The sequence below is a fragment of the Abrus precatorius genome, unplaced genomic scaffold (assembly GCF_003935025.1).
Source record: "Abrus precatorius isolate BTA unplaced genomic scaffold, Abrus_2018 Scaffold10, whole genome shotgun sequence".
NCBI classification, from domain to species: Eukaryota; Viridiplantae; Streptophyta; class Magnoliopsida; order Fabales; family Fabaceae; genus Abrus; species Abrus precatorius.
Genome location: NW_020874292.1, coordinates 9,186,350 through 9,200,317, shown reverse-complemented (window position 1 = coordinate 9,200,317; position 13,968 = coordinate 9,186,350). Strand labels below are relative to the sequence as shown.

Genomic DNA, 13,968 nt, shown 5'->3' with positions numbered 1-13,968 from the left:
TCCTCAAAGATTGATGCTTACAACAATCGATCTGATTTTGTTTCTGCTAGAAGATCTTTTTCTTCTAGATCCTATGTTAGATCTGATATCCCCAGGTCCATTAATCATGACCCTTCCATAAATCTTCAGGGTTTAGATACTTCTTCTAGGATTCCTAGAAATGTCTACCAGACCTCTGAAAAGGAAGAAGAAAACCAGAGTATCCAATCTCCAACTTACTCCTCCCTTAATGAGTCTTATGATGTTATTTCATAAATTCATTATAGATAAGGAAACCCTTAGGAAATATTTCTACTCTGAGGAATGGAAACCTCAAAGAGAGTGGTTCTTTCAGAAGTATAGGGGAAAAGACAGGTCTGATATTCAAGAGAAATTCTATCAATTTCTCAAAAAAGTAAAACAAAATATCCCTTTCTTTGAATGGTATCATGCTTATACCATTCATAATAATATTGATTATCCCTGGCAAGAAGATGTTATCAGCACTTCGTCTGCTAATGTCATATCCTGGCAGATCAAAGATGGACAAATAGTTCAGAGTGAACTATCACCTAGTACTCAATATCAGTTACCCAACCTGAAAGATAAAAGCGGTAATCATGTTACTGCTACTCCTTTCAAAACCAAAAATCCTGATGAGTCTATCACTCCCAACGATATCCAAGGCCTCATGGAATAGGCCAATTACACAAACAAATACCTTCAGGTTTTAGGAGAAAAAATCCCTGTTAATCCCGTTAAATCTAAAGTCGAAGATATAACTTCTTCTTCTTCCCAACCTCAATTAGAAAAACCTTTGTTCAAACTTTTTAAGATTAGCGCCAAAGCTAAACAGAAAATCTTTGAACTTAGACAGAAAGAAAAGACCAAAGCCATAGATGACAATCAGAATGAGCTACTCAGTAAGATTACTAATCTGCTCACTACTGTTCCTGATACTCCTCAAGCCTCTGAAGAGTCTAGCGCTAAACCAAGGACTAGATCTCTTGCCAAAACTGTTAATGTCATTTCTAAAGCTGAGTCAGAACAAAATTCCGAAACAGATTCCATTCTAGCCATCAATCCAGTAAATAACTAGAAAAACCCTTCCAAACTCTATTACAATAGAGCCACTACTCCTGATCTCATTCTTGAGGATAGACATGATTTTATCCAAAGTTTTAATTCTAATGATATTTATATTTGGAATATCGATGGATTATCTGAATATAATATCATTGACAAACTCCAAAATATATCTATTGTCGCTATGAGATATTTTACCAATCAAAATATGCCTGAAGACACAATTGTTTATATTCTAGTTGCAGGTTTCACTGGCCAACTCAAAGGGTGGTGGGATAATTATCTCACTAAGGCCGATAGAGAAAATATCCTCTCTGGAGTAAAAATTGACGACAAAGGTAAAACCATTGTCAGCGATAATGAACACCTCCCTGATGCTGTATATACCTTGTTATACACCATCTCCCAACACTTCCTTGGTGACCCTTCTTTATGGAGAGAAAGGTCGGGTGAGCTTCTTTCCAACCTGAGGTGTAAATCCTTAGAACATTTTAAGTGGTATAAAGATACCTTTATGTCTAGGGTCTTAACTAGAGAAGACTGTAACCAAGCCTATTGGAAAGAAAAATATCTGGATGGGCTTCCAAAATCTTTCGGAGATCTTATTAGGAGTAAACTCCGAAGTAATTCCCCTAGTGGAGAGATCAATTATGACAGTTATGACTATGGTCAACTTACTACCATTATCATCCATAATGCCATTAAAGTTTGTCAAAAGGATAAACTTCAGAAACAGCTTGCCAAAGAGAGAGCCTTGAATAAGAAGGATTTAGGATCCTTCTGCGAGCAATTTGGTCTTCCATCTTGCTCCACCAAAAAGAAGAAACAAGCTCCTAAGAAAGAGACTGTTGAAACCTACAAGAAGAAGCACAATAGAAAACCCCCTTCCAAGAAACAAGGGGAAAGTGTTATCCCCATCAATATTCCCAAAAAATCCAGAACAGGCGTAACCTGTTACAACTGTGGTAAATCCGGTCATATCAGTAAGTACTGTAGGTTGAAAAAGAAAATTAGCAGTCTCAACCTTGAGCCTTCTATAGAAGACTAGATCAACAATCTCCTTATTGAATCTTCAGAGGAAGATTCTGCCAAAGAATCTGACGAAAATGTCAACCAAATCCAAAACGATGATCAAATTTCTTCTTCTAATAGTGATGATACTCCAGAAGTCAATGTTTTGACAAAAGAACAAGATCTTCTTATTGAAGCAATAAGCTCCATTTCTGATCTTCAAGAAAGAAAAGAATTTTTAAATAAATTCAAAGAGGTTTTAGAATCTAGACCTAAACCCAAAGAGTATTTTATCATGAATAAATTTGATATTACAAATATTTTCAAAAGATTAGAAAAGAATTCTAATATTAAACCAACCACTATCCAGGATCTCCAGATTGAGATTAATAATCTCAAGAAAGAGATCAAGATATTAAAGAGCAACAACAAATTCACCAAGTTATTCTTTCCCAAATAGGTGATGAATCTGATATTGAGAAGGAAGAACCTCTGGAAAATAATGATTCTGTAAAGGTCGATTCTGGTAATCTAGAAGAAACCTTTATGTGTTTGATCAACAAGGTCAAAATTCAAAAATTTTACATTAATATTAGAATCATTATTGATTATTTTGTTCTTGATAATTTAGCCCTCTTTGATACAGGTGTTGATTCAAACTGTATTTTAGAAGGTTTAATCCCTACAAAATATTTTGAAAAAACTTCTGAAAAACTCAGCACTGCTAGTGGTTCGAAACTTAAAATTAATTATAAGCTTTCTAAAGCTGTGATTGAAAATCAAAGACTTAAGATTGAAACAAACTTTCTCCTTGTAAAAAATCTAAAAAATGAAGTTATTTTGGGAACACCTTTTATAAAAGCTCTCTTCCCGCTTCAAATTTTGAAAGATGGAATTTCTACTTACCATTTAGGGAAGCAAATAACTTTCAAATTTTCTAATAAACCATTTACTAAAAACATTAATTCCATTCAAAACAAAATCAATCAAATTAATTTTCTGAAAAAAGAAGTTTCTTTTGCCAACATTGAAAAATAATTACAAAATCCTTCACTTCAGAAGAAAATCCAATCTCTTTTAGATAACATCCAATCTTCCATATGTTCTGACTTGCCCAATGGATTCTGGAATAGGAAGAAACACATTGTTAGTCTTCCTTATGAGTCAGGTTTTAAGGATAGCCAAATACCCACCAAGGCTAGTTCTATCCAAATGAATGAAGAACTCCTCCATTATTGTCAGAAAGAGATCAAAGATCTCTTAGACAAAAACCTTATCAGAAAGAGTAAGAGTCCTTGGTCATGTTCTGCTTTTTATGTTAATAAACCCGCAGAAATAGAAAGAGGTACTCCTAGGTTAATTATCAACTATAAACCTCTTAACCAAGCTCTCCAGTGGATTAGACATCCTATCCCCAATAAGAAAGATCTTCTTAATAGATTAAACTCTGCTAAGATCTTTTCAAAATTTGATATGAAATCTGGTTTTTGGCATATCCAAGTTTGTGAAAGTGATAGGTACAAGACTATCTTCACTGTCCCCTTCGGGCATTACGAATGGAATGTTATGCCCTTTGGTCTAAAAAATGCCCCTTCTGAGTTTCAGAAGATCATGAATGACATTTTCAATCCTTATTCAAAATTTTTCATTGTCTATATCGATGATGTCTTAATCTTTTCTCATTCCATTGATCAACATTTTAAGCATATAAATGTTTTTATCAATGTTATCAAACAGAATGGACTTGCTGTTTCCAAGTCTAAAATAAATCTTTTTCAAACCAATATTAGATTCCTTGATCATAATATTTATCAAGGAACTATCATTCCTATCAGCAGATCCATTGAGTTTACTGATAAATTTCCTGATAGAATCCTAGATAAAACTCAGCTACAAAGGTTCTTAGGATGTCTCAATTATGTAGGTGACTTTATTCCACACCTTAACAATATTATTAAGCCTTTACATGATAGGCTTAAAAAGAATCCTCCTTCTTGGACTGATGTTCATACCAATGTCGTCAAAGAAATTAAAAATAGAGTTAGGAAGATAAATTGTCTTTATCTCCCTATTCCTCAAGCTTTCAAAATTGTTGAAACTGATGCCTCTGACATAGGTTATGGTGACATTCTCAAACAAAGAATCGAGTCGCATGAGCATATTATTGCATATACTTCAAAACATTAGAATTCTGCACAACAGAACTATTCAACTGTTAAAAAAGAAGTTTTAGCAATCGTTTTATGCATATCAAAATTTCAATCTGATTTACTAAATCAAAAATTTCTTATTAGAGTAGACTGCAAGTCTGCCAAGGAAATTTTACAAAAAGATGTTAAAAATCTTGCCTCAAAACAAATTTTTGCAAGATGGCAAGCAATTTTAAGTGTTTTTTATTTTGACATAGAATATCTCAAAGGCACTTTCAATTCCCTTCCTGATTATCTTACCCGTGAATATTTACAGGACAAATAAAATGCCTAGAAAGGCAATAACCCATCTAGGGGTGGAACATCACGAGGAGGAAGAGTAAGGCTTACCCTTACTTTAAACAAAACAAAATCACAATCTGCTTCGACAGGGTCAAAATCCAGTTCTTCTGGGTCATCTACCCCTATTGAGTCATCAACTCAAAAGGCAATCCAAATTGTTGAGTCATCAACTCAGCAGTCTGGAGCTCCAAAAGAATCTTCCAAAAAGATTGATTCTTCTGTAAAAACTACCAAACAAACCAAAGCAAATTATGCTCTGCCAATCAGCACACTCCTAGCTGTCCAACAAGGAAGCTTGAGTAGCTTACCAAAGAAATCATGGGCAGACATTGCCAATCCAGAAAAAACAGAAGGTACACTTAACCTCCATAAAGAGAAGCAAAAGCCTTCAAACCCAAACCATTATATGGCAAAAGGAAAATTTTCCTCAGTCATACAAATGGAACCTGAATTCTGGGATAAAAATTCCTACAAAGCTATTCCCAAAGTTTTCCCACCTGGATTCCATTTTAGACCTTATGCGGTAAACAAAACCAGACAATTTTATGAATTTATTTTAGTGGATTCAGACTCTGTTACCATTAAACACTACAAAGATCAAAAAGATCCTACCATCATAACTCACTCTACAATTCAGATCTTGAAAGTCTTAACTCCAAAGGCTTTTGGGAAAAATTTAAATGCTTATAAAAAGTTTTTCCAACCATTCGACCCAGTAGGATATAATTACTGGGATTATATTGATGTTTGGACAAGAAGCTTCTAGTTCCAGAACAAACTTAATCGACATTCTTGGTTAATTTATTTCAAGAAAAACCAGAGCTATGACTTTCCAAACTAATTTCTCCAATGGTGGGACTATTTTGGGCCAATCGAAGAAATCCTTCCTACACCTGTCAAAGAAGGATACAGAATTTATAGGGGCAGGTATCTGAAAGAATCAAGAATTCCGGAAGATCTTAAGTACTTCTCTGACTTTGCCTTGGCATGGGTATTCTCATGGCAGTATCGATACGGTAAAACAGAAAACGAAGAGACTCTCTCATTGCTTCACAGGTGTTCCTTCGTAAAATGGTGGAATCAATTCAATGCTGATCATGCTGGTCTAGCAGGTGTTGCTCAATACTTTGGCAAAAATCCAAAGTTATTGAATTTAGCAGATCTAGCAATATTCCAATTTCTAAACCAGAAATCTAAGATTGCAGCCTTTTTATCAAGCTGTGATTCGAAAGAGAAAATGAAGAAAAATTTGCAAGATGTTCTTCTTCTCTTACAAAGCCAAGAAGAAGGAGAATCCTCCACAAAACAAGATGCCAATATAGAAGACGAGTATCAAAATGAAGATGACTGCTTCAGGATTGACATCCAAGAACTTTAAAACCTGTACTGTAGAAAATAATTCCAGTCAGCAACCGGAACTGTAGAAATAGTACTCAAATTTTTCTTTAAAAGGAGTCCTCGACCATGTTGTGAGGTACTCTTTTCATTAAGCAACATGAGAAAGAGAAACTAGAGAGAAGTGCTCTAAGAATATTTCTTGTAAGCTTTTCTCCAAGTTCTTAATAAAAGTTTGCTGTTTCTTGTTATTTTTCTCTCTTCTCCCTTTTAGCCGGTTCTGTTCGGACTACCGTCGTCCGGCTTTCTTCTCTTCTCCCTCTACTAGATCTGTGCCGGTTCTACCGCCGTTCTAGTTTCTTATGTTTTAAACTTACTATTTTAAATTTCTGCACTTTACATTCTGCATTTCATTTAGTAGTCCTGCTACTGCCTACTTTCCTTTCAGTCTACTTTATTATCCTTTGATCCACTTCAGGTTATCTGGTATCATATATATATATATGGATAGGAGCTAATCATACCATGTGTAAATCTAAAAGAGGTAACTTTTTAACCATTAGATTATTTAATTTATACAGTTAGAATTTTGTGTAAGTATTTTAGACTTTGATAGACGATTATCGAGTCGCTATCAAAACAACTAAGTTTTCTAAAAATTTTTGTAGCATAGAGTCAAATCTAGGTCGATTCACAGAGACACATTCTCAGTCAAATTCAATTTTAGGTTTTCTTTTTAAAAAAATACAAATAAAATTTTTGGGGTTTTAAAAATTGTAATTAATCAAATTAAATTACGAACAAAATTAAAGTGAATGAAAAATGAATTAAGAAATATCAATCCACAGAATACCAATTGTGTGTAACTCTAACTATCACAGTATTTAAAGATTTAAATCTACGTTTGAACAATCACTCAATTCAATTATTAATTCAATCGAATAACCTAATTGAATAGAGCTATGAATTAAATCAAATAATCATTTAACCTAATTCATATTAATTATCAAATTAGAGCATCAATCGAGTCTTAATTTGAAATCTAACAACATAAAAGTTAATTACAATTGCAATAAATAATTCTGATATTAGAGAGAAAAAGAGAACAAACTCGAAACAATTAGCACAAAACTCAAGTCAGAATTACAGCGTTTTGATTCCACGGATTAAACGAGAGGTTAGTCTTCCATCGAAACGTTTAACCCATGCAAGAATGAGAAAAGAACGAGAGAATTTGAGAGAAAATAAAAATAAGAATTCTTATTTCAGCCAAGTCTCAAAAGCTCAAAGTGTCTAATCCTCTCTCCTAATTCAGAACTTTATTAGTCTGTTTATAGGTTCTGATTAGGGTAAATTAAGTGGCCAAAATGCGAGCCTCAATAATATCTAAAAGCTCAAATACAATTATTAAATAACAAGGGTCTAAATGCAATCCCGCAACAATATTCAGTAAATCTGCCTCAACTTCAAAAAATCATAAAAAATAAAAAAAATTTCAAATCCAGCGATCCATGTATGCATTTTAAAGCCCTGAATATGTAGAATTCAATACAACTGGAATCAATCAAAAATGATATCTGTAGAAAAAGTTATGGCCAAAAGAGTAGTCAAAAGTCAGAATACTAAAAATTTAAAATTAAAGCATTTATTTGTAATATGCTCAATTTATTCAAATAAGTAAAAAATGGTAAAAATTATAAAAATAAAGCATATATGAAAAGTATTTATTAATCAAAATAAAACATTAAATATAAATATAAAATATATTACATCAGACTTACACCTGGTATCAATAGATATATATATATATATATATATATATATATTTACTAAATAATTTTTTAAATAGCATTTTATTTTAAAATTGAGTCCCACAACACAAATCATTAGACTTTATTTTTCTTTGTGCCTTCTCTTTTTCATTATTTATAAAACTAAAGTTAAATAATTTATAAACTAATAATCTTTTCACATAGATATTGTTAAATTTTTAAGATAAATAATTAAAATATATATTATATAACTTTTTAAAAGTTAATAAACTTTATAAATTAAAAATAAATATATAACATAAAAAACAACTATTTGACATAATAAAAAAAATAGTGCCTAAAATACTTCCATTTAAGATTATTTATTTCCATTGAATGATTTTTCTAAAAACATTCTTGTTCAAAAATTACCTTATGCACGTTCATTATTTTTATACCTTATATTAAGGTATTTATATGATCTCCCTTCATTATTTTGAGTATTTATATACATGTTCTGTTGTGAGTTCATTTTAAGGATGACTTGTCCTGATCTCTTAATGAAGTTTTGGGTTACTAGTGAGAGTGACTAGTGAAAAATGAGCATGAGACTGAAGCAAATAGAGATGTCCGAAAAAGTGATGGAGAGAAAAAAGGTGGAAGGGATATTGGAAATGGTTGAGACAACACTAGAGGAGGTTTATTTTGGGTATTCATCATTCTCACACTACTGCGAGTGTCGGCGAGTAAATTGTAGTGTCAAGTCCTTATTAGCAACAATAAAAACTTGACTTTTATTTGATGCCTTATTTTGAATGATTGTACTTCTAGCTACTTTGAACAAATACCTTTTTATTTTATTGGTTAAACTTATGCCCACTCATTAAACTTATTTCATAGGATCTATTTGCATTTATTTTATGATATGATGATTTGTGTTTTGTCCTAAATATTAGGTTATGTTTTTATCAATTCCATACCACACAATATACGTCATGTTTAAATCATCATTTCTCTTTTATTACTAAATTAAATTTTCATACAAATGATGACTAAATAATTGAAGAAATTTTCATTTAAAAAAAAAAATTGACCCTTTCTATCAATTACTTAAACAAGTTTCACAAATAATCTCAAAAAAAAAAAATTAAAGTTGTGGAGTATGATTGAGAGAATTGGATCTTAGCACGTCATGTTCTTCTTTACTTGAAAAATCAGTCTCACCTTCACTTTTATTGGTTGCTCTTCTTTTTCTATTATTACATTCTCTTCAATTTTGTCTTCCTTGCACCTTTAAACCTCCTCTTATTTTTTTTATCTATTTTATCTCACATATCTTTAACAATATATTCAACCTTTCAAATTATTATTATATGACTTGACATAGGGGTTAGCTTCTTCCCCAGAACTTGTCATTCTACACTAGAATGTTAATTGAAATAAAAGGACCTCATAACAATTTTGTATATGTACACACACAAATAATGATCACACACACTCTTATTTCACACCTATATTGACTTTTTTTTATTAATCATCACTGTAGCCTTTAATTATTTTTTTTTTTCTCTCTTTGGTTCTTAAAGGAAAAAAAAAACACCGTCAAGGAAATCTTCAAAATATATTGACAAATAAATTGAAAGGATGGAACTCTATAGGCTCAATACAAAGATACACCATAAGAGTTTCAAAAAGAGGGAAAAATTAAGAAAGAAATCGATATGACCGAAAATTAAAATAACACAATTGGAATTGGTTGAACACTTTATTTTTGTGCTTTCCTTTTTAAATTTTTTTTCACTGTCATTTCTTTTCTTGTATTTTTTTTAGAAAAACTGATATCCTTTTTTTGTTTTCTAATTCTTTCAAAACAATTTTTTTCTTGTTTTGGGATGCTACTTTTTAATTGAATAAAATTATGGAATCATAATATAGATAAAACGGGAAAAAATAAGAAAAAAAATTACACAACAACAATAAAATAAAATAAAAATATTAATAAGGTAAAAATAATAATCAAGTTTGCATAGAGACAAACTCTAATTTTAAATTGATGTAAATATTTGAGAAAGAAAATCTTAAGATACAATAACAAATTTGAAACTTTATCTAATTTAGCTGTATGACAGGGTTGAAGCCATAAAACTTAGATTCGTTAATTATACATAACTAAGAACCTAAGTTATAAGAGATAAATTTCACAACGAAGAGATTTTTTTACAAGTTTGAGAAAGTTCTTAGAAAAAACTTGTAAAAAATTAATACAAAACTATTATTTCTTCTATGCCTTTAAATACAATGAGACTAGATATGTAGACATCGTTAGCTTAGAAAAAAAGTATTAATTAACTTTTCTAATTATCCTAAATAATATATTAAAAAATACAAATACAAAATCATAAAATATATTGAAATACCTTGATTAATCAAATCCTTAAAAAATTGACATACAAACAAGTTCATTTAAAATAGTTCATGCTCCCAGTTTCTCTTTTAATAAGTTCATCTTTTGTTAAGACGAAATTAAGAACATGGTTAGATTGAAATTTTATATGGAAATAATTTTCCATTTTCAAATTGTGTTGAACAAATCTATTTGAAGTTTCTTCAATTTTATTTTTTTACTCCTACTCTTTACTCTTGTAATAGATTAATTTTGAATTTACAAAGGATCTCTTAGTGAATTTGAATTGGCTTGTTCCAATCTATGTCTTACATCAATAGTGTTGGAACACGCAATATATTTGTTCCAATCCAAATTCTTCGGCAAGGTTCGTTTCAATGATAAATATGGAGCAGCATTTTACAACTTTAATTTCTATTTCAATTCTGTAATAACAGAATTTTATCAGAAAAGAATCTAATTTTTCAGTAAAGACATAGAATAAGAATTTTAAATAGAATTTGGATTCAATTATAGTAGATACCAATTGGTGGAAGATGCCAACAGTGACAGCCATTAAAGGTAACTAGTGGTAATTGTGATTGGAGGACAATGGTGATGATTGGGACTATAAGACACCAACAGTGGATGGATGATACCAACGACTACAAGCACAGTACGTTGATAAATTAAATTAAAAGTGTTTGACAAAATTAGTATTATTAAATTAGTTAATAATCATAAAACGATAGATAAAAGAATTATTAATCATAAAATTAAAATATGAAATGTGATAGTCATTTTTTCAAATAATTATAATTTATTATTTTAATAATAAATATTTGATTTTATTTTTATTTTTTAATATTTTATTAAATAAGTGAATGAAACAAATAAATTTATATTTTACGAAAAGCTAATTAAAATAATATTGAACAATGTTAATAAGTACTTATTTCAATAACCTTGTGAAAGCTAAAAAAATAACTTGAAATAATATTATACTGACTGATCTATTATATACACTGAATGGTATAATTTATAGATTTTAAAGCAAATAATTAAATATAATATAATTTATTTTTCTAAATACATTTAACAAATTAGGCTTTCTCGCAGCAATACGCTTCAGCAACTCGGGAAGAATTTCTAAATTGACATAGAATAACGTAATTAACTTCAATTTTTCAGTTATGCGTTCAAATAACTACCATTTATGAGGAAAAAAATTATAAAATTAATTAATATTACAATTTATTGCCGTCTTCGTCATTGTCTTCTTTTTCATATATTAGATTGATTTAGTTAAAAGTAGTTAGCAATTAAAAATAATAATTTATTTGATTAACTTTTGAATGTTATAAATCAAAAATAAAATAAAAATTTTAAAAGTATATTAAAATAAAAGATAAAATTAGAGGATTAAATAAAATAAAAAAATATTAGAAGAGTAAATTGAAATAAAAAAACTAAAGTTAAAATATTAAAGTGGTAATTAATTTTGCCTTAATAAAATTAATTATTGAACTAGTTGATCAATATCAAAGGATAGATAAGGATATCATTAATTACTGCACTAAATATTGAAATTTGACAACTATATATTTTAAATTATTATAAATATATATTTTAATTCATTTAAAATTATTTTTTATATTACAAATTAATATAGTAAATTTTTTATTTTATTCTTATTTACAAATATTTGTTTGAAATAAAATTAGACAATAATATAAATAAATTCATTTTATTATTTTGATAATTTTATGTTATAAAGAATAAAATTTAATTATTTGTTAAATTATTTATGTTATTTTGAACATGATGAAGGTTTATGGTTTCAGAAATTGAATAGATAAGAGAGAAAATATTAAAAAATAATAGGAATAAAATATAAAAACTTTCGGATAATATATAGTTTAAAACTAGCATTTTAGAAGATGGCGGTTACAATAACATTAAAAAAAGTGACAGTATGTATCTATTCCAGTTACTTACTAAACGATATTTTTTTCCTTAAACAAATTTTTGGTTAATAAGATAAGCTTTTAGGTAGTTAAAAAGGTTTTTAAAACACATTCTATTGCTTGGTTCCATTAATAAAACTAAGTAAAATCTTATATCTTATAACTGGCTAATTAAATTATAGTCATTTGATAAAATTACAACTTGTTAAAATGTATTAAATGATTAAGAAAATCTAGTATTGTGATATAATATTAGGATGTAATATCACACATCTTATTTATTTATTATCACACCAAATTATTTACTAACTTAATGACAAAAATAAACTGTAAATTTATGATACTAAATAAACTCAAAATAAAATATCTTTACGTATCAAATTTTTTTTTGGGCATTTTTATAGCCGCTCAATAAGAATCACTTTTGTTACTTTTTCTTTTTTAATTTCAGATGTCAATTATTGGCCATATAACCTGAAAGAACGATGAATCAAAGTTGTTAGACGAATCTACTATTCTAATTTGACAGTATAAAAAGCTGAGGAATTAGATTCAACTTTTATCAATTTGATTGATGTTGAGAATAAAGAACAACGTACGTATCGTTTTGCCTATATAAATATCTGACCTAGCAATACCATTTATCAAAGTTGTGTTTGGGGCATTATTTGAGTGTATCAAACAGAAAGAACAATGTCATTCAACGACTACCACACCAACTATTCAGGGTCAGGGGTTGGATACCCCAATGATCATCTTGGCATCAACAAGAGGGTTGTTTATGAAGAAGATTTGATTGAGGAACCCCACCGCCACCAGCACCACCGTAGGCCTCATTACCCAACTGAGACTCATGAGAGAGTTAAAGTGGTTGAGTATGAGGAAGTTCCTGAGACTCGCTACGGTGGAGTCATCTACCAAGAGAATATGGAAACTGATAAATACTACCCTCGAAACAATAGGACTGTGTGGCCTTGAGCTTCTTAATTATCATGTCCCTATTGTGCTATGCAGGGTACCTAATATAAGCATCACTAGTGTGTTTGCATTAAATAATCTCCTGCTTAGCTAGTCGTTATGTTATAAACCATGTATCACTTCTCAATAAATATGTTAGTTTATCTATAGTGTGTGTATTAGCATGCGATGATTCTTACTTTACCTAATATATATTATTATATAACATAATCTAGATCAAGTAGTGGAATATATCTCTCCCCCTCAACTATGACTGATTTCTTAAAACGTGTAGTTTGGACACGAGCAAATGAACAGTCCTATCCTACAATACAAGACCTGTATTAGGAACACACAAAAAATTCGATAATCTTGTCATTCAATTTTTGAAGACCATCCTAAATGCAAGAGTATATATGATTACGAATATGTTGTTATAACAGTAAATTTTGAGATTAAGTAGTTGAAGACAGTAACTTTTTTCCTACGACCAAAAGATACAGCTATCCAAAACAAGGATAGATTGCATTACAATTATTGATCAGATAGACCCAGAAAATAGTTAACGTTAAAGTGGCTTTGCTTTATTGAGTTCTAACAAATTTCCATTAGCCTTTTCTTCTTGCGAAAATAATGTTAGTCACTAGTGTTTTATTTGGTGCAAATCTTCATATGACTTATTAGAGAATTGTAAATAGCACGGGTTCTAATCTAGAAGTTGTTCCATTTAAATGAAGGGCTCATTATTGCCATGGCTGTAATATATATATATCCCTCCAAAATAACAGATAAAAAAATGAATTGTGTATATGTGTAATATGCATGCACATGTTAAGTAGGCCATGTTAAAGGAACAATGAAATTTAAATTGTAGGAACAATCTGCTGTTTTGAATTGACAGATTAAAGGTATGGGAATTACATTCAACTTTTATCAAAAAATAAAATAAAATTTGGTAATGGAACCTGTTTTTTGTTTTTCTTTGTAACGTTCAACTTTTATCAATT

The 13,968-nt window shown here is 29.7% G+C and overlaps 2 protein-coding genes across 2 annotated transcripts; both read left to right on the top strand.

The window, feature by feature from the left end:
* Positions 1-1,249: 1,249 nt before the first annotated feature.
* On the top strand, positions 1,250-2,113 carry LOC113851039. The gene has a single exon (XM_027481532.1). It carries the CDS (start codon positions 1,250-1,252, stop codon positions 2,111-2,113), a length of 864 nt encoding a protein of 287 aa, XP_027337333.1.
* Positions 2,114-12,653: 10,540 nt separating this feature from the next.
* Positions 12,654-13,377, top strand: LOC113852841. The gene has a single exon (XM_027483224.1). The coding sequence runs from the start codon at positions 12,698-12,700 to the stop codon at positions 12,980-12,982; it is 285 nt and encodes a 94-aa protein (XP_027339025.1). The 5' UTR covers positions 12,654-12,697; the 3' UTR covers positions 12,983-13,377.
* The last annotated feature ends 591 nt before the right edge of the window (positions 13,378-13,968 follow it).

Excerpts from the sequence above, each read along its gene's own strand:
- LOC113852841 (XM_027483224.1), top strand. The coding sequence starts at position 12,698 with ATGTCATTCAACGACTACCACACCAACTATTCAGGGTCAGGGGTTGGA.
- LOC113851039 (XM_027481532.1), top strand. The coding sequence starts at position 1,250 with ATGAGATATTTTACCAATCAAAATATGCCTGAAGACACAATTGTTTAT.